Source organism: Trachemys scripta, chromosome 3 (assembly GCF_013100865.1).
Source record: "Trachemys scripta elegans isolate TJP31775 chromosome 3, CAS_Tse_1.0, whole genome shotgun sequence".
NCBI lineage: Eukaryota > Metazoa > Chordata > Testudines > Emydidae > Trachemys > Trachemys scripta.
Window position 1 is genome coordinate 68,355,264 of NC_048300.1, and position 24,958 is coordinate 68,380,221.

The following is a 24,958-nucleotide window of genomic DNA, read 5'->3' on the forward strand; positions in this document are numbered from 1 at the left end:
AACTTAAACTAACATTTCATTTTTTTAAAATTTTCGTTGTATGTGGAATAGCTGAATGTAACCTCTTAATACTGGTTTCATAGCATCCCAAAGTGGAGAGAGGAAATGTTATCATCATTGGTTCCGAAGTAGAATCTTTTTTTCTGATTTAAAATTTATTTACCTTGCTGGAGTTAAATGTTGACTTACATCGTCAAATGTATCAAAGAATAGATTCCTGTGTGCGTATAATGCATCATGTGCATGATTTGCTATTACAGCACCAGAGGAGGTTGTCTGTAAAAGTTCTTGCTGTTGCAGGGAGAAACAACCCAATCCATTCTGATAGATTTTCCAGCAGTTGAAGAATATAAGGTAAATTCTTCCTTTTTAGGGGGCAGTTGGCCTGCAAGAGGTCTTTAACTCTAGTTCCTTCATGCACTGAGTTTGCTTGCTTTGTTACATAAACTTACTCTCTTGCATGCTAGCTACTATGATACTGTCATTGCAATTTAAAATGTATTTGTTATGTTTTGATTGTCATTGACAATATATACAAAAAAATAATTGGGTTATATTTGTTATGGCTAAAGTTAATATTTGTCCTTTAAGTTTCTTCTTGCTGCAAGCCATCTTACCTTCATGACTTCCAAGTATTTTTGTCTGCCATTGCAACGTTTTGTGAATAAGAGGAAATTGTATTTTAAAACGTGACCCTAGATCAGCAAGCGCATGCCCTATCGTCTCTTTCATTTAAAATAGTTCTTCTAGGAAAGATGCATTTCCTTAAGAAATATGATAAAAATATAGTACTTTGTTTTTCTAACTGTAAATTAAAACAAGCAAAAAATCATAGTTTAATGGGGCTTGGGAAAACTTTAATATCCTAGGAAGAAAATATTTTTTTTACCTAAATTTTGCCGTTATACTTATTATTTTGTATATGCTGTATTTTAGCTCCTTTTTCTTGTATTATTTTATATTCAATATACTCCCTAATATATTGTCTTGTTGCCAGCACCACACTCCTTTTCAAGCTCAAACTACCACTTTCCCTCAGTGTGATTAAAATAAACTGTCATCCCACTCAGAATATTTAAAATTGAAGTTTAGTCAACCCTCAGTCCTTGTCAGTGTTGGTAGAATTATGGTTTCCTGTCCCAAACACTGTAAGAAGTTTTTTTCTCATCTCTTGCTATAAGACAGACCTACAAAAATGGGAAAATTACTGTACTGGGAACAGTGAAAGGTGACTATGCCCATTTGATCCTCTCAGTATCCAGCTACTCTGGAACTTCAAATGTGTTGGGGAACGTCAGTGTTGTTGACTGACAAAATTACAGTGTTTGGGAACAAAGTTAAGGTCCTGTCTATGGTACAAAATGGAACATTATTATTGGGTCTCTTGAAATAGGTGAAGTTCTAGTATAGATGAGGCTTTTATTTGTAAATAACACATTGTATCCTACTTGTCTCTAATGAAATCCGTATGGTCCTAAAAGCCCTCCTCCCCCACTTGCATATTAGAGAGAGGGTGTGTTTCTGAACAGGTACATTTTAAATGAAGTTTCACAATAAGATCAATTTTGACATCCCTGGTACTGAGTAACTCTTGAAAATCTAATCAGTTAGTGTTTTACTGTCTTAGTTTCAGAGTGAAGTAAAATGTTTTCACAAAGTTTCAACAAAATTTAATAAATGGGGATTAAAGCTACAAATATCTTAAAATGGCCCCTTTGAAATTTGATCTTATTGTACATTTATTTTAATTTCTGTAGCTCAATATTAACTTATTTACTATCTCCTCTAACTTCACATATAATTATGATTTGTTTGAAGAGTTTACTTTTGGTAAGCAAAGTTATTAACATTTGTTGTATCCAGGACTAAAGGTTATAGTCAGGGTGGATAAAAATCAATGATTTAAAAAAATAAAAATAAAATCGGATTATTTTGATAAAATGCTTTTTGAGGAAAAAACCTATCTAAAGATAGATACATTATAGCTCAAAGATATCTCATCATGGAATAGGGATTATAAATTCTAATTCTATAGTATGAGACAATATATTCATGTAATGTTTAAGAAAAGTTTTGTAAATGAGTTCCAATAGTTCATGGATTAGGGACCCAATCTTATGGGGTTCCAGAGTCTTCTGTATAAATTATTTAGGTTAATCTTTCTATCTGCCCAATGGGACTCAGTGCTCAGGCTAGAAGATACTATCAGAGATGCTTAGTTTTGAAGTTCTCAAACTGTGGATTTGTGTCTCCAGAGATAATATACTTGTTAACAGCAAAAATGTTTTAAAAAAATAAATAATATATAGCGGTGGGAAATAACAGACCTCAACCGTATTGTCCCTCTGCAAATTTGTGTACCCAGAGTCAATCCCTTACCTCTCTCTAAAAGTGCAAAGTTTCAAAAAGTTCAATGAATAAAAGATTGTTGGGGATGGAATAGATCTGGACAAGGAGAAGAAGTCTGGAGATAAATGTGAGAAGGGAGGGACAGGCAGTAGAAACAAAAGACTATTCTTGAATTCTCATGTTTGAGCAAAAAATATAGTTGTTACTCTGTGGTACTATCATTTTTGATGCAGTTGTGATAAAAAATAAATAGCTGAAATAGGCAGATGTTCCTTTTACAATTTCACCTTTAATGTAGTACTGAGTGTCAGTGAATGCAATAGGTAATACTAAATGAGCTGTATGGTAGTAATAAATAACTGCATTGACTTATTTTGTTTAGGAGAATCCATCCTCAACATACAGGATTCTGAAGACTATCCACCTTTTTAAAAAGGGGTCCAGAGGTGACCCTGGCAACTACAGGCCAGTAAGCCTCACTTCAGTACCGGGCAAATTGACAATTTTGTTCTTTACGATAGTTTCAACCAGACACATAAATGAACATAATTTGTTGGGAAATAGTCAACATGGTTTTCGTAAAAGGAAATCACACCTCACCAATCTACTAGAATTCTCTGAGGGGGTCAACAAGCATGCGGACAAAGGAGATCCAGTGTATTAAGATTTTCAGAAAGGCTCTTAAGCAAAATAAGCAGTCATGGGATAAGAGGGAAGTTTCTCTCATGGATTGGTAACTGGTAAAAGGATAGGAAACAAAGTGTAGGAATAAATGGTCAATTTTCAGAATGGAGAGAGGTAAATAGTGGTGTCCCCCAGGGATCTGATCTGGGCCCAGTCCTATTTAACATATTCATAAATGATCTGGAAAAAGGGGTAAACAGTGAGGTGGCAAAATTTGCAGATGACACAAAACTACTCAAGATAGTTAAGTCCCAGGCAGACTGCGAAGAGCTACAAAAGGATCTCACAAAACTGGGTGACTGGGCAACAAAATGGCAGATGAAATTTAATGTTGATAAATGCAAAGTAATGCACACTGGAAAACATAATCCTAACTATACATATACAATGATGGGTTTTAAATTAGCTGTTACCACTCAAGAAAGAGATCTTGGAGTCATTGTGGATAGTTCTCTGAAATCATCCACTCAATGTGCAGTGGCAGTCAAAAAAGCGAACAGAATGTTGGGAATCATCAAGAAAGGGATAGATAATAAGATCGAAAATATCATATTGTCTCTGTATAAATCCATGGTACGCCCACACCTTGAATACTGCGTGCAGATGTGGTTGCCCCATCTCCAAAAAGATGTATTGGAATTGGAAAAGGTTCAGAAAAAGGCAACAAAAATGATTAGGGGTATAGAGAACAGCTTCCGTATGAGGCGACATTAATAAGACTGGGACTTTTCAGCTTGGAAAAGAGGCGACTAAGGGAGGATATGATAGAGGTCTATAAAATCATGAGTGGTATAGAGAAAGTAAATAAGGAAGTGTTATTTACTCCTTTTCATAATACAAGAACAAGGGGCCACCAAATGACATTAATAGGTAGCAGGTGTAAAACAAACACAAGAAAGTATTTTTTCACACAATGCACTGTCAACCTCTGGAACTCCTTGCCAGACAGAGTGTGTTGTGAAGGCCAATACTATAACGGGGTTCAAAAGGGAGCTAGATAGGTCCATCAATGGCTATCTTCCATGAATCCATGAAAAGCACTATCTCCAGCTCATTTTCTTGCAAATATTCTCAATACTTGGTACCAGGGTCAAACCTTAACTGCTGAAGAAGAGGAGTTGGCTATGACATGGACATCCAGCAATCATCCCTCTATAATGCCAACTATAATAAACTTCAGAGCTAAGGGTGAACCATTCAAAAAATATATGTTTGCTGATGATGTTTTAAAGAAAGTCACACCAGTGAACTGGTGAAAGTCACTTAGGCACTTGGATTCAGAGACTGTTGAAGTGATAATCTCACTTTTAACCGCAGTAGCTTCTTCTGCCAGTGTAGAAAGATTATTATCTTCCTTTGGACTAATTCATTCCAAAATTGAGAAATTGTTTGGGACCTGAAAAAGCAGGAAAGCTTGTTTTTCTTTTCCACATGAAGGTGAAGGCGACTGAGTTATCTTCAGAAGCCAATATTTTATGTTTCTCATGTTGACCTGGCTGACATATTTAAAAAAAAAAATTAAATAGACTATTTCATTTAACTATTTTAGTTAAAAAAACAATTTTAACAAAAACAAACCTGATTTAAAAAAACTTGAATGTTTAAATTCAAAAATTCATATGCTTGTTTTGTTAAAATATTATGTGTTTGCTGTTGAAGAAAAAAATCCAGAATACATAACACTGTTGTTTTAGTTAAATAAAACAATTTAAATATCTGTCTAGTGATGTTCTCCTAATCCAGGATGGCAAGAAAACCCTCCAAATATTAATGATTAACCTGTTGAATTGGAGATGATCACCTCCAATGACTTAATAATTATCTGCTTCAGTTACCTTTGGTCTATGAAATAACCAAACAATCATTCATTTTCTGATATAGCTGTAAAACTAATCTGAAAAGTTTTCACTAAATCACTTTAAAAATATGTATTGTGTACCTTCTAAAAATGAAACCTACATCTGTCTTTGAGTTGTGAAGATATGTATTAAGGTTATAACAACCAACAAGAATTCATTTTTATGTAGAAATCCATGATTAAATTGAGTCTTCCTGACTAGTGATTTAAATCAAATCCACCCTGGTCAGGGTCCCATAAACAGTCCAGGTAATTCTTAAGTAATATTGTGATGCTGGAAGTAATTCAGTCACTTATCTTCTCATCCAGTTCATTTTGTATGTTTCAGTTCTGTTGGTTGAAATACTGCAAGGTATTTAGGTAGGGGAAATCCCACAGGCATACACTTTGAGGTAGGGAAGAAGTTAATAGATAAGAAAAACCCATGGATAGCAAATGAAATAATTGTTCTGATGAATGAAAGAAGGAAAGTAAAAGCACAAAGATGGATAACAGAAAATGGGGAATATGGAAGACTAAATAAAATGATGAAGAATAAATGTAGATTAGTAGTGTCTGAATGAGAAATACAAATAATCCGAATAATTGTATAAAGAGAACGAAGTGATATGTATCAAACTACTCCACTTAGGAAGGAACAATCATTTGCACCCATACAAAATGGGAAATGACTGCCCAGGAAGGAGTAGTGCAGAAAGGGATATGGCGGTCATAGTAGATCACAAGCTAAGTATGAGTCAACACTGTAACACTGTTGCAAAAAATCAAACATCATTCTGAGATGTATTAGCAGGAGTATTGTAAGCAAGACATGAGAACTAATTCTTCCATTCTACTCCGTACTGATTAGGCCGCAAATGGAGTATTATGTTCAGTTCTGGGCAGCACATTTCAGGAAAGATGTGGACAAATTGGAGAAAGTTCAGAGAAGACTAACAAAAATGGTCTAGAAAAGATTGAAAAAAATTGTATTTGTTTAGTCTGGAGAAGAGAAGACTGGAGGGGTACATAAGTTTTCAAGTACCTATGAGGTCTTTACAAGGAGAAGGGAGAATAATTGTTGTTCTTAACCTCTGGGGATAGGACAAGAAGCAATGGTCTTAAATTGTAGTAAGGACGGTTTAGGTTGGACATTAGGAAAAACTTGCTGACTATCAGGATGGCTAAGCATTGGAATAAATTGTCTAGGGAGGTTGTGGAATCTCCATCTTTGGAGATTTTAAAGAGCAGGTTAGACAAACACCTGTATAGAATACTTAGTCCTGCCATGAGTTCAGGGGATTGAACTAGATGACCTATCACGGTCCCTTTCAGTCCTATGATTCTATGATATTTGTGTTTTATTGACCTCAAAAGCTATTTGACAGAATCTGCCACTACAAAGTGCTCAACATATTAGAGCTGTCGGGATTGATGGATACAAACTCCGAGTAATAAAACAATTATACTGGAATCAGAAGGCAATTATAATGGGAGATGCAAATGAAAATTGAGTAGAGATCGAAAGGAGTGAGAGACAGCGTTGTATAATATCAGTGACTTTATTCAACGTTTATAATGAGTGATTAAATTAATAGAAGAAACAGAGAAAGGTTTAAGATGAATGAAAAATAGGTTAATATTGCTGTGCAAATGACACAGTGCTGTTGGCTGATTCAGAAGGTAGTCAGTTGAAATTAGTAGAGATTATAGATGAATATGGTCTAGAGTTGAATGTGGACAAGACAAAAACTATGGTGGTATGCAAGGATCCTGGGAAGACATGCAAGATTCCAATAAATGACACAGCCATACAGCAAGTGAGAAATTATTGCTACTGAGGAAGCATCATTACAGAAGATGGGAGATTGGATCCTGAAGTCAGCACCAGAATAGCAAGAGCGAAAGAGATATTCTGGAAGAATAAACATTTGATGAGAATGGACACAAATCTCACAACTAAATTCTGACTGTTAAGAACTTACATATGGTCTGTGTTAAATTATGACTATGAAAGGTGGACATTCAAACAATCAATAAACTACAGTCCTTCAAATTATGTGGTTATAAAAGAATTCTGAAAATATTGACAAACCATGGAACCAATGAAAAAAGTATGGGAGATAGGAACTCAGCAAATACTAATCAGAGATCTTAAGAAAAGAATGGTTTGATTTGCAGGGCACATTTTTTAAGTAGGTCAGCGGGTGATGCATGTTTGTAGGCCCTGAAGGGGAAAGTTGATGTCTGAACAAAAAGAGGAAGGAAAAAAAAATCTTGGATGGACAGTATGGTATCCAGGGTGGATCAAAAGGACTTTTGGCTCACAAATAGATGAGGAGGAGGATTTACAGAATAGGCTGCTATGGTTGCAAACCTCTAGTAATGGAGAGGTCGTATGAGAAGATATATTACTGTGACTGTTATTTATTGTAGTAATAATAGTGGCTTCTCAGTCTTCTTAAAGAATAGATGAAGTCTCCTGTGAGAGTGAAACTGGAGTCAGAGTTTTCCTTAAAAATATTTTTTGTATGTACAATGTTATGTCTTAGTAGTTTTTCACTTTTGTCAGACAGTGGTTTAAAACTCTAATCTGAATTGCACAAATTAAAACTCTCACGAGCTATGTACAAAAAACTAAAATAACCTAGGAAAATCACTAATAAACTTTGTGTACTAAGGTTAATGCTGCAGAAATACAAAACTATATATCCTCTTCATCACCCTAAATAATACCTAAAATGAAATTGAAACGCTTAAAGATATGAACATTTAAGAACAGCATCTAAAAGCCTTGAGTCAGCTGATGAGGATCTGTTGTCTTGACCTTAAAGAAAGTTCTTACAATTAAATAAAGCCATACATAAGAGAGCAAACAAACCAAACAAAATCTTTCTGTTTTAGGTGTTTTTCTAGAGTATATGGGATCCAGCGCTTTTGTATATATGGTTAGATTTAAGCACAAGTGTAAGAGTTTGCAGGATTTGGGCCTTATAGTGTGTCGCAATGATTGTAGTATCTGAACGAAAGAAAATTAAAAAACAAAAATCCACCTGTATATTTCTGAAAAACAATACATGAAAAACATAAAATGTTAAATTAAATACACTTGATATTTATATACACCTCTACCCCGATATAAAGCAACCTGATATAATGTGACCTGATATAACACAAATTCGGATATAATGCGGTAAAGCAGTGCTCCGGGGGGGGGGCGGGGTTGCGCACTCTGGCGGATCAAAGCAAGTTCGATATAACGCGGTTTCACCTATACCATAGTAGGATTTTTGGGTCCCGAGGACAGCGTTATAACTGGGTAGAGGTGAGGTGTATTATCATGTCATAAATTAATATATAAGGAAAATATATTTGTCATTATGACAGATTTTATTTTTTACTGCACAATATCCATCCAAACATAACCTTTCCTCCAGCATCTATACAAAGGAAATAAAAATCAAATAATAAATAACATGCAACTGTAAATGTAAGTTATTTACAGTAGTATAATTTTGAACCAAACATTGGAAGGGACAAATTGCTGGTTGCACAGAAAATATTGTTCCCCCTTCACTTTCCCAACTGGCTCTGAGCAGCAATGCAGTGTATGGGTCTATCTCACATTTACATTCACTTAGTTATATACTAAGTGTGAGTGATAGTAATGTTTTATAAAAACAAAAATATATAAACAAAAAGTGTCTCTATTCCCCTCTCCCCCCCGATTTAGTCTCTCTCTCTCTCTCTCTCTCTCTCTCTCTCTCCTGTAATATGGTGCAGGCTTGTGGAGGGAGGTGTTTAGGAGGAAACAGTGTGGCTTCTGACAGTGACACTTCTGGATATAAGGTTCAGTTCTACCGTACCATCTAAAAACTGGGTTGAAAGTTGTGGGAAGATATGTACCCTAAAATTATACCTTTTTTTTTTGGCTAATGACAACTCTTAAGAGGCTTTTTAATCTGTTTTTTACATAAGAGGTGTTTTGTATGCAATATGATTCTGCTAATTACTTTAATTTTGAAGTGTTTTTAGGGCTTGGATTGGGTAGGGTATGGAAATATTTCTATAACCTTATGTTTGTTAAAATTACAAATCAGTTAAAAGCAGACTTCAGCAATCATGAAAAAATAACCTCTCATTTATAATCCCTAACTGGCTTCAGACTGAAATATTTCTTTAAATAACTTTTCTTCTAATGTATATGTGTGGTATACTATCTCTTGATGTTTTTCATGAGTCCTGTGCATCTGGCACTTTATTTTAAATAAATAAAAAACTGAAAATAAGAGCACTGAAAGTTTAAAAATAGAACCACTTATGAATTACATGGACACTGATAACATCTGAAAACAGGGAAAGGTGCTGTAGGTCCAACCATTGACAGTCTCCTTTAATTGCATTCTAGACATGGACAGAACTCTATACTCTACAGTTCGTGTAGGTGATAATAGTTTATTTAACATTGTTTGCAACAACTGTATTTTAGTTGAAAGTTCTGTTTGCTGTTGAAACCTGCCATAAGACCAGAGAAGTACTTTCTTTATAGTGCTATTCAAAAATTGTTTTAACAGGCCCTTTTTTTAAATATGGGTCAATCAATGAGAGACATTTGTGAAGACTTAGCTGTTAGAATTTAACTCTTCATTCCTTCTCTAATACTTCTTCCAGGCTGACTCCTCAGTAGAGATTGGGAAGGGCAGCAGAAGAGAAGCCAAACGTTTAAGCTGATAATTGAACAGAATTTTTCTCTGAATTGAGGGCTCAGAGTGGAGCCATCATGAGCGATGTTACCATTGTGAAAGAAGGCTGGGTTCAGAAGAGGGGTAAGTTCCAAATATAAACAGAAAATCCTTCTAATGTGTAGCATGCTATCAATAATGATATTTTGCAGCTGGGAATATGAAAAGTCTAATACTTTGCTGTAATGTTCTTTCCCATTTAATAGCAAGTATCCTCTCTCTCTGTTAATGCGACAATCCAGACTACATGGGCACTGATATCTTGATCATGCAAACAGTTAAGCATGTGCTTAGTAGTATATATGTGAGGAGTTCTGCAAAAGTCAATGGGACTATTTGAATGAAGTCAAGCACGTGCCGAACTGTATTGCTGAACTGGGGCCCATGTGAATAAAGTTACAAACGTTTTCCAAAATTAAGAGCAATTTTGTATTAATTCAATTAAATTTAGCTTTTGGATTGACTGTTTATAATCTGTCATTGAGTGATGTAACAGATTGAGGAATGTTAGTGTGCTTGAGTTTTGATTTAGAGCTGTGGCATTTGCATTTTTAAGAAACTTTTTTTTTATAAAGTTTACTTTTTAACTTTTGCTGATCTGGGAACAAATATCTCTGTCATGGAGGCCAGTTTAAAATTATTTTCTTAGTATTAAAATGTGTCCATAGCAAAATTGGGCATTTAGTTGATTGGTAGTGCATGTGAAAACAATGCCTTTAAAAAATGTTTAGACTGAGAGATGTGCTTCTGTTTAATTTAATCTCACTAATTTTTTTGTTTTATAAATTAAATTCAGCACACATCGGTTAAAGTATAAGTGACCGTTTAAAGCTGATACTTAGTTTTTAAGTAGTTATAACTTAATTGGTAGCTGTTGGCAGTTACAAACTTCATTTTGTAACTAACCCAAAGGAGTCACGTTAGGAGAGGATGGCCTGATTTGTCCAAAGCTTAACTTTTCCATCACAAAAATGGTTTTCTGCTCCCATGCTGAATATGTTGTTAAAGATCTTTACTGTGTTGTGTACATGGGTACTAGTGTATGTATGTACGTGACCTGGTTGAGTAGGATGGGAACTAATTCATGCTGGGGATATTTAGAGCACTCCCAAGTTTTCAGTTATTTGTAGTATCAAAGTGTGTAGTTTTAAAAACGTTTCCTAAGCTTTGACTTTGGCTTCTCTGCTCTCTGCCACAGTTTACACAAATCTATGGCAGCTTCCAGTTAAAATTAATGCTTACAGCTCATAAGTTCTTTTATCTCACTTGGAAGAAAATACACATTAGAGCAGGGGTTCTTAGACTTCATTGTATCAGAAGTACCCCCTTCTGACAACCACAATTATTACATGACCCCAGGAGTGGGGACCGAAGCCTGAGTCTGCTCAGGCCCCTCTGCCCTGGGTGGTAGGGCCAAAGCCCGAGCCCATTTGCCAGCGGGGGAGGGGAGGGCAAAGTTAAAGCCCAGTGGCTTTAGCCCCAGGCAGGGGGCCTGTAACCTGAGCCCTGCTGCCCAGGGTTGAAGCCCGGGGCCCCAGCAAGTTTAAGCCACTTTGGGGTCTTTACCCACAGTTTGAGACCCACTGCATTAGAGTCAAGTGTTAGTAAAGAAGACACTAAGTAGCATTTCTCCATGACTTCCTTTTTAATGACTATAGTAAGGTTTCTTAAAAACATTTTTCTATTATTTTTATATTGTGAGTATTTTCTTATTTACAACAAATATAATGACTGTATATCTGGCAAAACTACAGCAAAGATAAAGCACAACTGAAAAAAGTAGCAAGAAGTAAAAACGGAAGAACACTAAAATAATTTGCTGATAACAGAAATAGTTTAGGCTTCTAATTGTTTAAATACCTTTAGGTTATCCTAGCAGTGGTTTTCAAGAACAAGACCATTTGGAAACTCTTAAGATAAAAGAACATCCTTTTGTTTAAATTGTCTTAAGGAATCAAAATAAGACTTTGTTTATCCAGTATGAATATGAAATTCAACAGCTTATACTCACAGTCCGCCCGTTTGTATAAGTAGGGGAGACTACAAAATAAGAATATCTGAATTGGTGCTGAAAGAACTTGGGGAGCTGATAATGGTATAATCAGAAAGAGACCTCTTTCTGTCTGGTTAGGAATACTAGCTTGCTTGGGTTCTTTTGTATTTCAGTGTCAGCTTTTTGATAGTATAATTATATGTACATCAGAGGAGTAACTTCCCTTTATTGGTGGTGTCTCACTTTTGTTTATATATTTTGACCAAGAGGCAACAATGGACTAAAGTATATAGCTAGTCTAATTAAAAAGTTGTAAACTGAATGAGTATTTTTGTATCTGACTCCTTCATTTAGTTCTATTTCAAAATAAGAGGACTTGCTACAAATTGCCCTTCCCCAGACACTTTTAAATTTTACTTGATGTGGGAAACTCTAGAAATGTTGGATAGCTGTATCACATATTATCACCTTTGTAATACTTTGCAACAAGATTTCCATGATATATACTGCTATATTTTGGTCATGCCTTTAACTAGACACAGTTCCAAATGAGACTCATCTCTTCTTACTGCAAGAAGATTGTCTGGATCATGGTGTGAGTGGCTCCAGAATCTAGTTAAATCCAAGAATATTGTGTGCTGAATAACCTTTTAATTTTAGCAATGAGATGGTTTGTCTAAATAGCATGGCGTGCAGAGACAAAGACTGTCATTTGGCATAGTGACCTCATATTTTTATTAATGTCACTGAAACCAGGAAAAGCTGGAAAAAAAAAAATCATAAACCTCCTATGCAGTGGTTCTCAAACTTTTTTTCTTGGACCACTTGAAAATTGCAGAGGGTCTCGGCGCACCACTTAAGCTTTCCAAATGTTGTTTGTACCGTTAGCATGCATGATTCTATTTTGAACATTTGGAGAATCTAGTGTGAGTGGCATCTCACTTTTGCAACTTGAGTATGCTTTCTGATCAACCAAGAGGGTGATTGGAAAGATACTCCATGCCTGTAACTTTATCATGAATGAGTCAAAATAGTACTGCACTTATTACCAAAGTTAGTTACCAAATTCCATTTGAATCAGATCTCCCTTAATTTTAATTTGGCTATAGTGCCCAAAGAACAAAAAGGAAAACTTGTCAATTCTGTGTATGAAGGAGAGCACTAACAATATACCCCTGAATGATGTTTGAGGATAAGAGGTCATACATTTTGGTTGCTCTTTTTGAAGGCCCCGAGAAGAGATTGGTTACATCTAATGAGTCTGTGTTTCTTGGCTCAGGAGATTATAGCTTTTATCTGTTTTTGTTCCTCAAGAGCTCTCTATATATTTTGCGACTGTGAGAGCATATGCTTGTTCTCTGCAACTGTGTATCACGGTCAGACTGGAATAGCTACTAACTTTCTCCAGACAGTGTGGAATTCATCTCAGATGGAAAATTTTGAAGATTTCAGTCAAATTAAAGAAGTTTCCCAAACTTTTCAAAGATCGGTCCCCATTCAAGAAAGCAAAATGAGTTGTGCCTTCTCTCCCTCCCCAGTTCTGCAATGTTTTGCTAAAGGTTTACCCATCTTCATTTATGTCTTCTGCACTTTCAAAAATGCTGATTTAAAGGAAACTACCTGATAATTGTGGTGGTAGGTACTGCAGTTGAATTCTGAGTAACCCTGGTTGGTCCAAAGGGATTTATGGAGAATTGAAACTGTTCTCTAAGCACGCCTGCTCTAACCCAGATTCTCCACACACTGAATAACTTACAGTTAAAGTGCACTGTATCCTCTCTATCTTATTATGAGGTTTATCCTCTCTCTCAAAGGAGTGTCACTTCACAAATAAACCCAATGTTGCAAACTCTTGGAAACTTATTGCAAATGATGTTGCCTTTGCTGTGGGAAGTCACTTGATGAAAAAGTCATGACTTGGGGAAAGCCAAATGAGGGAGAGACTTTCCCCTCTGCCCCACAATGCCCTGTAATTTAGGGAAAGAGCACTATACTGGAAGCACAGAAACTGAGTTCTAGTCCTTCCTCTTCTGTTGACAGCTGTGTTCCTCATAACCTTATTATGAGTCAAGGCCACATACTGGTACATTGGGAAGTAACTTACATCCATCCATTCCAAGATAAGATAATGAGACCTGTCAGAAGGTCACTTTAGTCAGAGCTGGGAATAGAAACAGGTTTCTAATACAACTCACCTGCTTTACCCCCACAGCTTTTCAGAAGGAACTTGCTAAATTAGGTACTTTTGTAATTCATACTAAGTGTGGCTCTGTCACTCTCTAGTGGCTAGACCACAACTGCTGCCTCCATGCTATGATTTCTGGTCCTCCAGCTCAACAGGTCCCAGGTTCATTTCCTGCAGACTATGCAATCAGGGTGTGTTACATTTCCCGGCAGTGTCTGTAACTCAGAGACCGTTTAATCACAGAGCCAGGAATAGAAACCAATAATCCTCATGCCTTATGTTCCAGTGCTGTTTGACAACTACCTGAGCACTGTGATCTGGACACAGGATAACAGCTTTCTTTCTCTCCGTCATTTACTCCTGTACCTGAAATGGAAGAGGTTTAGACTAGATATGAAGTTTCTGGATCCAAGCCCTGATCCTGGAATAATTTTTGAAATGATTTTATATTGCAAAATACTTTAGAAGTGATTTGGATAATGTGTTAATATTTGATGATTGCCATTTTTAGTGTTTGTGTTTTGGTTACTCTGAACTGTCCTTTTAAGTGGCGGACTGAGGGCTTGCCTACACAGAGGTTTTTTGCACCAAATTAACTGTATCGGCTAAAAAACCAGCACATTTAACAGGCACAATCACTAGTGTGGGTGCAATTATATTAGTATAAAAGTGTGTGGTGGTATATAGTCTGTTCAGATAAATTTACCTAAAAGTTAGTTAGCTGAAGTATTAACTTGACCCTGTCTGTACCCTCTTATAGTCATAATAAGTGGTTAATTGCAACTCAATTTCTTCAGGTATAACTCATTCACAAGATTTTATTTAATTTAAGTATATGGAAAGTTTTAAGAGTCTCTGTTATCCCATTATTAAAAGATATTTGGGATAAAAACAACACAAAAAACCCTATCACAGATACTAAATTTCCATTTTTTTTAGAATCCATTTTAAATTAATTTGAACCCATAAGGTAAATTTGTTAGCTAGTTTAAGTTCTCAGAAAATTCATTCCATCTCCAAGGAGTAAAGTGTGTCAAGTTTGAGGAGGATGCACTGTATTTTTCATACATAACAAGGCGGTTGAATTCATGCTTTAAGTGCAAAATAGAACATAGCTATGTTCTGTCAGTGTAGACTTTAATCAATTAATAAACCTCATTAGTGCCACTAGATTCCAGTTTGTTTAATTTTCTTAAATAGAAAAGGTTTTTGTATTTTAAATTTCTGAAACCAGTAACTTTACCTGATATGATCAATAAAATTCAAATTTTAAAATAAATTTCATGAATTTTTAAAAAATTCTATCCATCCCAATGAGACTACTTACAAACTAGATTTGAAAGTGTTCATATGTATGTATTTAGTTTCAAACTATTATATTTGGTCATCCTGTTTCCCAAGAGTGTAAAGTCAACATTTCTTTGACTTTGAACCTTAGGGTTAACCTTTCAAGAGTCATATTGGCAATAAGAGCCAAGCTGACTTTTTTCCATTCAAAGTAATGTGCCAGGCAGTTCTGTATTTTTGATATGGTATTCTCTCTGTTTTTACTATGCATTTTTTACTACTTCTGTCTTCTGTTTGTATGGGTCATATTATGTCTTAGTATCTGAGCACCTCATAATAATCAATGTATTTTTCCGCACAGCACCCTTGTGAGGTAGGGAAGTACTGTTATGCCCATTTCGTAGATAGTCTCCTGTGCCTCAGTTTGTGATTTAGCCAAGATGTCACAGGCAGTCTGTGATGGGGCTTGAATCTAGGTTTTTTAAGTTTTAGGTTAGTGCCCTAACCACTGGATCATCCTTCCTTTACTTGGTCTCGTCATTTTGAATCAAAGTTGTGCTTACTCTTTTGAGTTAAGTGGCCCAGTCCTTTGCACTTCTTTATCTTGATTATGTGTTTGTGGTTTCATTATTGGAGGGTACCTAATTTCTCACTTACATTTTTTTTATATAATCATGATTAATCGCACGATTAAAAGAATTAATCAGGATTAATCACATGAGTAATTGCACTGTTAAACAATAATAGAATACCATTTATTTAAATATTTTGGATGTTTTCTACATTTTCAAATATATTGGTTTCAATTGCAACACAGAATACAAAGTTTACAATGCTCACTTTATATTTATTTTTGATTACAGATATTTGCACTGTAAAAAAAACAAAAGAAATATTTTTTATTTCACCTAATACAAGTACTGTAGTGCAATCTCTTGATCATGAAAGTTGAACTTACAAATGTAGAATGATGTAAAAAAAAAAACACCTGCATTCAAAAACAAAACAATGTGAAATTTTAGAGCCTGCAAGTCCACTCAGTCCTACTTCTTGTTCAGCCAATCACTCAGACAAACAAGTTTGTTTACATTTGCAGGAGATAATGCTGCACTCTTCTTATTTACAACATCACCCGAAAGCGAGAACAGGCATTTAATGGCACTGTTGTAGCCGGCGCAAGATATTTATGTGCCATATGCTTTAAAGACCCATATGTCCCTTCATGCTTCAGCCACCATTCCAGAGGACATACATGCTTGCTGATGATGGGTCCTGCTTGATAACAGTCCAAAGCAGTGTGGACCGACGCATGTTCATTTTCATTATCTGAGTCAGATGTCACCAGCAGAAGGTTGATTTTCTTTTTTGGTGGTTCGAGTTCTGTAGCTTCCACATTGGAGTGTTGCTCTTTTAAGACTTCTGAAAGCATCCTCGTCCCTCTCAGATTTTGGAAGGTACTTCAGATTCTTAAACCTTGGGTCGTGTGCTGTAGCTATCTTTAGAAATCTCACATTGGTACCTTCTTTGCGTTTTGTGAAATTTGCAGTGAAAGTGTTCTTAAAATGAACAACTTGCTGGGTCATCATCCGAGACTGCTATAACTTGAAATATATGGCAGAATGTGGATAAAACAGAGCAGAGGACATACAATTCTCCCCCAAGGAGTTCAGTCACAAATTTAATTAATGCATTATTTTTTAACGAGCGTTATCAGCATGGAAGCATGTCCTTTGGAATGGTGGTTGAAGCATGAAAGGGCATACGAATGTTTAGCATATCTGGCACATAAATACCTTGCAATGCTGGCTACAAAAGTGCCATGCAAATGCTTGTTCTCACTTTCTGGTGACATTGTAAATAAGAAGAGGGCAACATTATCTCCTGTAAATGTAAACAAACTTGTTTGTCTTAGCGATTGGCTGCACAAGAAGTAGGACTGAGTGGACTTGCAAGCTCTGAAGTTTTGCATTGTTTTGTTTTTGAGTGCTGTTATATAATACAAAAAAATCTACATTTGTAAGTTGCACTTTCACGACAGAGATTGCACTACAGTACTTGTGTGAGGTGAATTAAAAAGTACTATTTCTTTTGTTTATTGTTTTTACAGTGCAAATATTTGTAATAAAAATAATATACACTTTGACTTCAACACAGAATACAATATATATGAAAATGTAGAAAAACATCCAAAATATTTAATAAATTGCAATTGGTATTCTAGTGTTTAACAGTGCGATTAAAACAGCGATATTAACTCAAAAAATTAATCGTGATTCATCACGTGAGTTAACTGCAATTGATCGACAGCCCCAATAATGTCTTTCCTTGAAGTGTGTGTGATCTTGAGGGCAACAATGCCTTTGTGTTTTGGTTAGCAGAATTCATTCTTTTGTGTATTCTTATCACTTGAGAAATCCTTAAGCTTTTCGCTCACTAGGAGTGAGGATTTACTTGATGGTTTGCATGCTTTTTTGATTTTTTTTCTGAAGGCAGGATTTCAATATATATCCATGCTTATAATTTAACAAAACCAACATGGGATGAATGATAGATACTCTTTCATACTTCCTTGGAGCCTGGAGAAGTTTTCTTGTAATGAGAGAGTTGTTTTGTAATATGTGTATTGTAAGGATACTGTTCCCCCCCCCTCTTTTTCTTCCTTTATATTAAAAAAGGCTGTCACAATGCCATAGCACTACAATGCTAGATATTCTTAAATAATGGTCTTCTGGAAGACAGTGTGGTTTCTCTTCAGATCGTATAAATCTTTCGCCTTTTCTAACAATGAGAGCTTATGGGATAGAAATTAATATTGAATAACTTAATTTATCCAGTGATTGATTCAGTATTGCAAAGGTCACTAATTCTGAGATTAATACTAAAGCTGTGCAGTTTTTAAAATTTAAATGAGCAGTTTATATGCCATCAGATTTTAAATTTATAGCTCTGTGGAAAAACTTCCTGTCGTATCTACTGTCAAAGACGAATTATTGGAATAAACCCATTGATTCAAAATATTAATTGAATTTGTTATCTCAAATACAACTGGTTTACTGCCTTCGCAATGTTCTATACTTTCACTATGAAACCTGAAAAAGTATTGAGGAATTTGTTAGGCAAGGCTTTGAAATTACGCAAAGGCCAAAGAGATGTTAATTTTGGAATGTACGTTAAAGACCTAGTTTGGTTATTTTGGGGGGAGGGGGATGTCTTTGAAAAAAATAGTTTCAGAAGTTATGCTACTAATTGACTGTTGTTCACAACCTGTCAGATATCTTGTTTGCAGATTGTCTGAATTATTTGAGTAGATTAACACACCTCTAACAAAGAGAAATTTAAATAGACTATCTTGAACATCTGTTACACAAAGTAGAAACAAAATTCTTTTTTCTAATTGTCTCAGCTAATAGTACTTAATTCTGAGTGTCTCCTGATAAATTTGTTTTGTTTCAACTGGTTTAATTTTTTAATCTAATCTGTATTTAATAGCAAAAATTAAATAGTGGTAGAGTTGCCATATGTAAATGAGAAGACAGTAATGAGGAAGATGAGTAAAGAGAGAAGAAATACAGTAAGATATTAACAGCAGCAAAGCCTAACTCTTACAGTGTTTTTCATCTCTAAATCTCAAAGTACTTTACAATGGAGGTATCATCCCCAATTTACAGAGGGGGAAATGGAGGCATGGGGTGGGGGGGAATTGACTTGACAAACGTCATAAAACAAGTCAAGGGCAGAGCCTGGAATAGAACCCAGGTCTTTTGATTTCCAGTCCAGCACCTCTTCCCTCTCTATCATAGTCCCACCATCAATACTTGATGAATACTGCAGAAACACTGCACAAACTACTATTCTGAATAAAATCCACCTCTTTGCTTTGCTGGAGTTTGCACTTCCTTTTGTGTGTTTATGAATATTCAGGTAAGCAAGGGTTTTCTTGCAAAAGTGTTTGTAGAAGGTAAAACCATTATAACTAATTCCATGAATAAGTATTTGTGAGAGTATGCACAACAGAGGTGTTCCTATAGCTATTTTGAAGGTTGAGGGGTTGGAAATGGAGGGGACTGAGCCTTGGAACAATTGCCTCCAGAGTCGTAAGGGACTTCCAGGGGCATATGCTGTGCTGTATACTACAGATTTGTCTACAGTAGAGATGTATCTTGAGTTGGAAATTGATTGTTCCCTCTAGCTCACCTTCATTTCAAACACAAAAGTCCCTTATATGTTTGCTTGTAGCAGAAGTTGGAGTACCTACCTAAGTAGTGTGTGGTATACATGCCCCAATAACTTGTTTTTATTCATCAGCCCAGATGGATTTACCAAGGCCTGCATCCCAGTGGAGTAAGTAATATACTTCTGTGTTGATTCAGAAAGTATCAATTATTGTGAGTCAGATTATGGACACAAATGTGCCCAATCTCTGGCTCTATCACAGTTTTGGTCCCCAGCTGCTCAGAGCCTGCAGTAACATGGTCATTGGCTATTTAAACCTCATGTGGGTGTAGCAGTGTATTTATTGCCTGACCAACATCCATCATCACAGCAGCCACAATGGACTTGCCAACCGCAGACTGGTTGCTCACAGATCTGTAATGCTTGGGAGATGGCCATCCTCTAAAGTCCACATGCTTCTGGACTGGTACTGCCATTCCCCTTGTTTTGTGTTTTAGCACAGCTACAAGAATGTGGTTTTCCTCACCATGGAAATGAGTGCACTTCATCTACAGTGAGACAGACATCCACTAAGGATTCATGCCATGACACCACACCAGTAAAGAGTACACTTCTCTCAGAAACTTGAATAGAACCAGGGATTTTTGAGTCTCATCATTCCTCTGCTGTCAGCAAATTTGTGTATGCAGAATGTGTATCTTGTCTCCCTCTAGTGGCTGGCCCAGATAGGAGCAGACAACCTACTACTTTTTTCATGAATGGTCTGGAAGTACCGTATATACTTGTTCATAAGCCAAATTGTTTTAGTAAAAAAGGGAAGCACCAGAGAAGGGGGACACCTTATGAACGGGTATAGAGAGGGAGAGGTGGGACACAGCCCCTCCCCCCAACAGAGGGAGCAAGGAGATGCAGCAGAGCCAGAAGGGAAGAGGCGGGGCCAGAGTCTCTCCGCTTCTGGCCACGCTGCTCTCCTCCCTCCCCCCCCAGCCTCTGAAGCAGCTGCAGCTCCAGGGCTGGCAAGCTGCAGCCGTGCCACTCAGCCCTGCCCCCCAGAGCAGGCTGTGGCCGCGCCGCCCAGCCCGCCAGAGCATGCTGTGGCCATGCCACCTGGCCCAGCCCGCTGGAACATGCTGCGACCGTGCCGCCTGGGCTGGCCTGCCAGAGCAGGCTGTGGCCGCACTGCCCAGGCTGCCGGAGCAGCTCCAGCCAGGCCAGAGACATCTGGGGAGGGCCAGGGGAGGATGAGGTGAGAAGGGATGGGATGGGGGTCACGTCGGGGGTGGCCACAGGGGTTACTCCCCTGACTCCTAGCTTCTCTCTCCTCTCCCCCCCCCCCCCCAAATTTCCCCACCAGTTGCTGTCCTGGCCCATCAGGGTAAACAGCTGGAGCGCCGGGACACTTTGTTTACTTAGGTTTACTTCCGTGCCTGCGGACACTCGAGGTAAACAAACCATCTCAGCCCACCAGCGACTTATCCTGATGGCCCGGGAGCCAAAGTTTGCTGACCCCTGAATTATGAACGGGTCATAAAAATTTTCCATTTTTACTTATCCATCTTGGGGTGGGGAGTTGGCTTATAAATGAACCGGCTTATAATTGAGTATATTCGGTGTATATATAAAATTACTGCTGATAAAATTTGTGCACAGAAAGATTGGTAGAATAGTAAATAACTGAGGACCTGGAAGTCATACAGAGCTATCTGGATTTCTTGATGAGCGGAGCATCTGGAAACAAAACAGATTTTAACACAGCCAAATGCAAAGTTATATGTCTAGAAACAGGCCATGCGTACAGAATGTGAGACTGTATCCTGGAAATAAGGGGACATAGAAGACAAACATGAATTTCCAGTGTGATGCTAATGCAATTTTTGTACGTATAAATAAAGGAGTAGTGCAAAGGACTAGGGAGATGATTTCGCCTTTGTATATATAGTATTGGTGGAACTGATACTGGAATATTGTGTACGGTTCTGGTGTCTACATTTTTAAAAGGAAGTTGAAAAATTGGAGGGAGTACAGAGAAAAGCCACAAAAAGGAAAAGGCTGAAAGTGAGAGATCTAAAGAACTAAATCTGTTTAGTTCATAAAAAATGAGATTGAAAGGGGACTTGATTACAGTTTCTGGAAGAAAATACTGAGTTATATAAAGGGGTCTTTAAACTACTAGAGACAGGCATAACACAAACCAATGGCTTTAAGCTAGACAAATTCAATTTGGAAATAAGGCACAAAATTTTAAGTGTGGATGATTTTAACCCCTACCAAGGGAAGTGATGAATTTTCCATCTCTTGATGTCTTCTTGTCAAAACTGGATGTCTCTCTAGAAGTTATGCTGTAGCCAAACACAAGTTATTGAGCTCAGTACAGGGGTAATTGCCTTATAGTGATACATTGAACTCCTTGAGTCCATCTAGCTTAAAGAAGAGGTTAAGGGATGGTTTTCCTCACCATGATTACAGTCTGTAAGTACCTACATGGGGAACAACAATTTGATAATGGATTCTTCAGTCTAGGAGAGGAAGACATAATGTGATCTAATGCATGGAAGTTAAAGTTGAACAAATTCAGACTGGAAAAAAGTCATACATGAGAGTAATTAACCATTGTAACAGTTTACCAAGAGTAAATGGTGAATTCTCTATCACTGACTGTTTTTAAATCAAGATTGGATGTTTTTCTGAAAGATATGCTCTAGGAATTATTTTGGGGGAGTTCTGTGGCCAGTGTTGTACAAGAGGTCATACTGGACCCTCTGAGTCCCCGGAAGAGGTGGTCAAAGAAGAGGAGAAGATTTCAGACCAGGAGACGACACCGGTAGCCAATTTCTCGTCCTCTTCCCCTGATGAAACCGTCATGCCCTAGCCTCCCAGCACGGGGGATGACTTGAAACAATTTCAGGACCTTTTTAAGAGGCTGGAGGACTCATTGGACATTTTACTGGAGGAAGTGCCAGATTCACAACATAAACTATTTGATGTCTTATAGACCTCAGCCTCCTCCAAAATCGCTCTACCAATGAATGATACAGTCATGGAACTGGCAAAATCAATTTGGGAGACCCTCGGAACAATTCCACCTATGTGCAAAAAATCTGACCAAAAGATACTATGTGCCTGCCAAGGGAACGGAGTTCCTTTTCTCACACCCTGCATCAAACTCCTTAGTCGTGGACGCAATAAATGAACAGGTAGGCAACAACATCCCAAAACCACACCATATGATAGAGATTGGAAGAGACTAAATCTCTTCGGTCATAAGACCTACTCCTCGGCAACGTTACACTTCAGGATCGCCAACTATGAGGTATTTGCCAAACACAACTGCACAAACTATTCAAAATTGTCAAATTTTATTAAACTCACACTGGAAGAGAAGAGAACAGTTTAGGGCAGGGCCGGCTCGAGGCAAACCAAGCAGGTGCTTGGGGCTGCACATTTTCAGGGGTGGCATTCCAGCCAGCGTCTTTTTTGTGCTTATGTGGCAAAAGCCTAGAGCCAGCCCTGGCAGCAGCAGCATGTCCTGCACCGGGGGTGCCCTGGGGCCACTGCGGTTCACGTCGGGGAGCAGCGCCCACACCTTATGGCCGGGCGGGCTCCGAGCGCAGGACACTCGGGCTGGGGGCCACCCCTTGGGGCACACGGAGCCACCTGCAGGTGCCGCAGGGTGGCCGCCCTCCAGGGCTTCAGCCGGGGCTTGGCTAAGCAGCCAGAGCCGCCCAGGGACTGCAGAAGAGCGGCCAGGAGCAGCAGCAGGAGTGGGGCCATAGAGGGTGGGGCGCTGCCGTGCGGGGCCCACGTCCTGCTCTCTGGGGCTTCGATCCCTCTGGGGCTGCCCTGCCCTGCCCAGGCTCCTCAGCCCCTTGTTGGGGCATTCCCCCGGCTCTGTCCTCCTCGGTCCCGGCCGGTCCTGGAGGCGGGAGCCCCGACTGGAGGAACCCTGGGCTGAGGCACGGCCCGGAGACCTGCTGCTTACCCCAACCCTGCCAGCGCTGGACCGGCTGGAGGTGAGGGGGGAGAAGGCGGAGTCAGCGCTGGTGGGGGGAAGCCCAGGGTTGGGGCGGCAGGGGGGGGGGGGGGGTGGGGGGGGGGAGAGCCCAGGGTTGGGGCGGCAGGGGGTGCGGGTGGTGGTGGGGGGAGAGCCCAGCACTGGGGTAGCAGGGGGGTGCGGGTGGGAGAGCCCTGGGGTGGGGGGGAAGCCAAAAATTTTTTTGCTTGGGGTGGCAAAAAACCTAGAGCTAGCCCTGGTTTAGGGCCATCATCTCTGAAGGACATCTTCTCGACAGAACAGCATTGCAGACTGCACTAGACTCAGCGGACACCGCAGCATGGTCTATAGCAACAGCAGTAGTTATGAGGTATGCATCCTGGCTACGTCTCTCTGGGTTCAACAGTGATAATCATGATGGACACTTCACTACTAGATTGGGGAGCACATCTGAACTCTCTTACTATCCGGGGCCGTTGGTCCCCATCAGAATCCCTCCTACATATGAACCTACTGGAACTATGTGCTGTTCACAGAGCATGCTCCCATGTCCTGCCTACAATCAAGAACAAGACCATAAAGATCCTCATAGGAAATATTACATGCATGTTCTATATCAACCGGCAAGGGGGGGCATGTTCACACTGCCTATGGACAGAAGCCATGCTACTCTGGAACTGGAGCATCAGTCACAATATCGACATCTCCGCCTTCTACCTGCCAGGATGCCAAAACACCACTGCAGATGTACTAAGCAGAAGATATTCCCAGGATTATGAGTGGGAATTAGACCCACGAGTATTACAAAACATATTCAAGCACTGGGGATTCCCAACTATAGACTTCTTTGCAACAAGACAGAATGGCAACTATTCTCAGTTCTGATCCAGAGCAGGATTGGGTCCTTGCTCCCTGGGTAATGCTTTAATCATGAAATGGGACACACCTCTCCTATACGCCTTCCCTGACAGACATGTTCCAGTCCATAGTCTCTGTCTGAGAGCCTCAAGTCCAACCCAAGGACAACAGTATGTTCATATGTACAGCTGTTGGGGTACATGGCCATGTATATGACTCAGCCTTCTAGATTTTACCTCAGAGGTCTGCACGCTTGGCTTCACTTGATATATTGCCCAAGCAGGTATTTGCTAGACCTGCTGATTTTTGTGTGCCTGCACAATTGCTTCAGTCTGTGAATTGATGATTAGCGCCTCAGAGTGTATGCAGAGGGGCTCCTTACCACCAGAACCAACTACAACTCTTGTAACACGTGTCCACCAAAGATTGGCAGGTGTGTCTGGATCAACTTCACACTCAAGGACTGTAGATGCCTTATGGAGTTGTGCGTCATATAAATATGCTGGAACTTTGAGCTGTTTGCCAGACAAGTGAGACGTTGGTTGCCACTATTGAGGGCAGGTGGTTTTAAGTTCTCATTGACAACAACACTGCTGTGTTTTATCTGAGCAAGCAGGTGGGGGCAATGTTATCTCAGCCACATTAAGAAGTGATCTACTTGTGGAATTTTTGTACAAAGAACAGTGTCTTGCCAAATGCTTTTCACCTTCCACGAGTGAGGAACAATAATATAGATCCCATCAGCAGGAACGTAATTGATTATCACAAGTGGTCAATAGAGAGACATTCTATAGCAAATCTTCCATCAGTGGTGATATACTTGATGATAAATCTCTTTGTAACCAACCTGAGCAACAAA

The 24,958-nt window shown here is 38.6% G+C and overlaps 1 protein-coding gene across 5 annotated transcripts in view; it reads left to right on the forward strand.

Annotated features, from left to right (window-relative positions):
- AKT3 (AKT serine/threonine kinase 3) overlaps window positions 1–24,958 on the forward strand; it is a 257,770-nt gene that overhangs the window by 15,889 nt on the left and 216,923 nt on the right. For all 5 annotated transcript variants that reach the window (XM_034765003.1, XM_034765005.1, XM_034765006.1 and 2 more), the window contains exon 2: window positions 9,542–9,696. In XM_034765003.1, coding sequence (XP_034620894.1) covers window positions 9,651–9,696 — 46 coding nt within the window. In that variant the 5' untranslated portion in view covers window positions 9,542–9,650. The remainder of the gene's footprint in view (window positions 1–9,541; window positions 9,697–24,958) is intronic.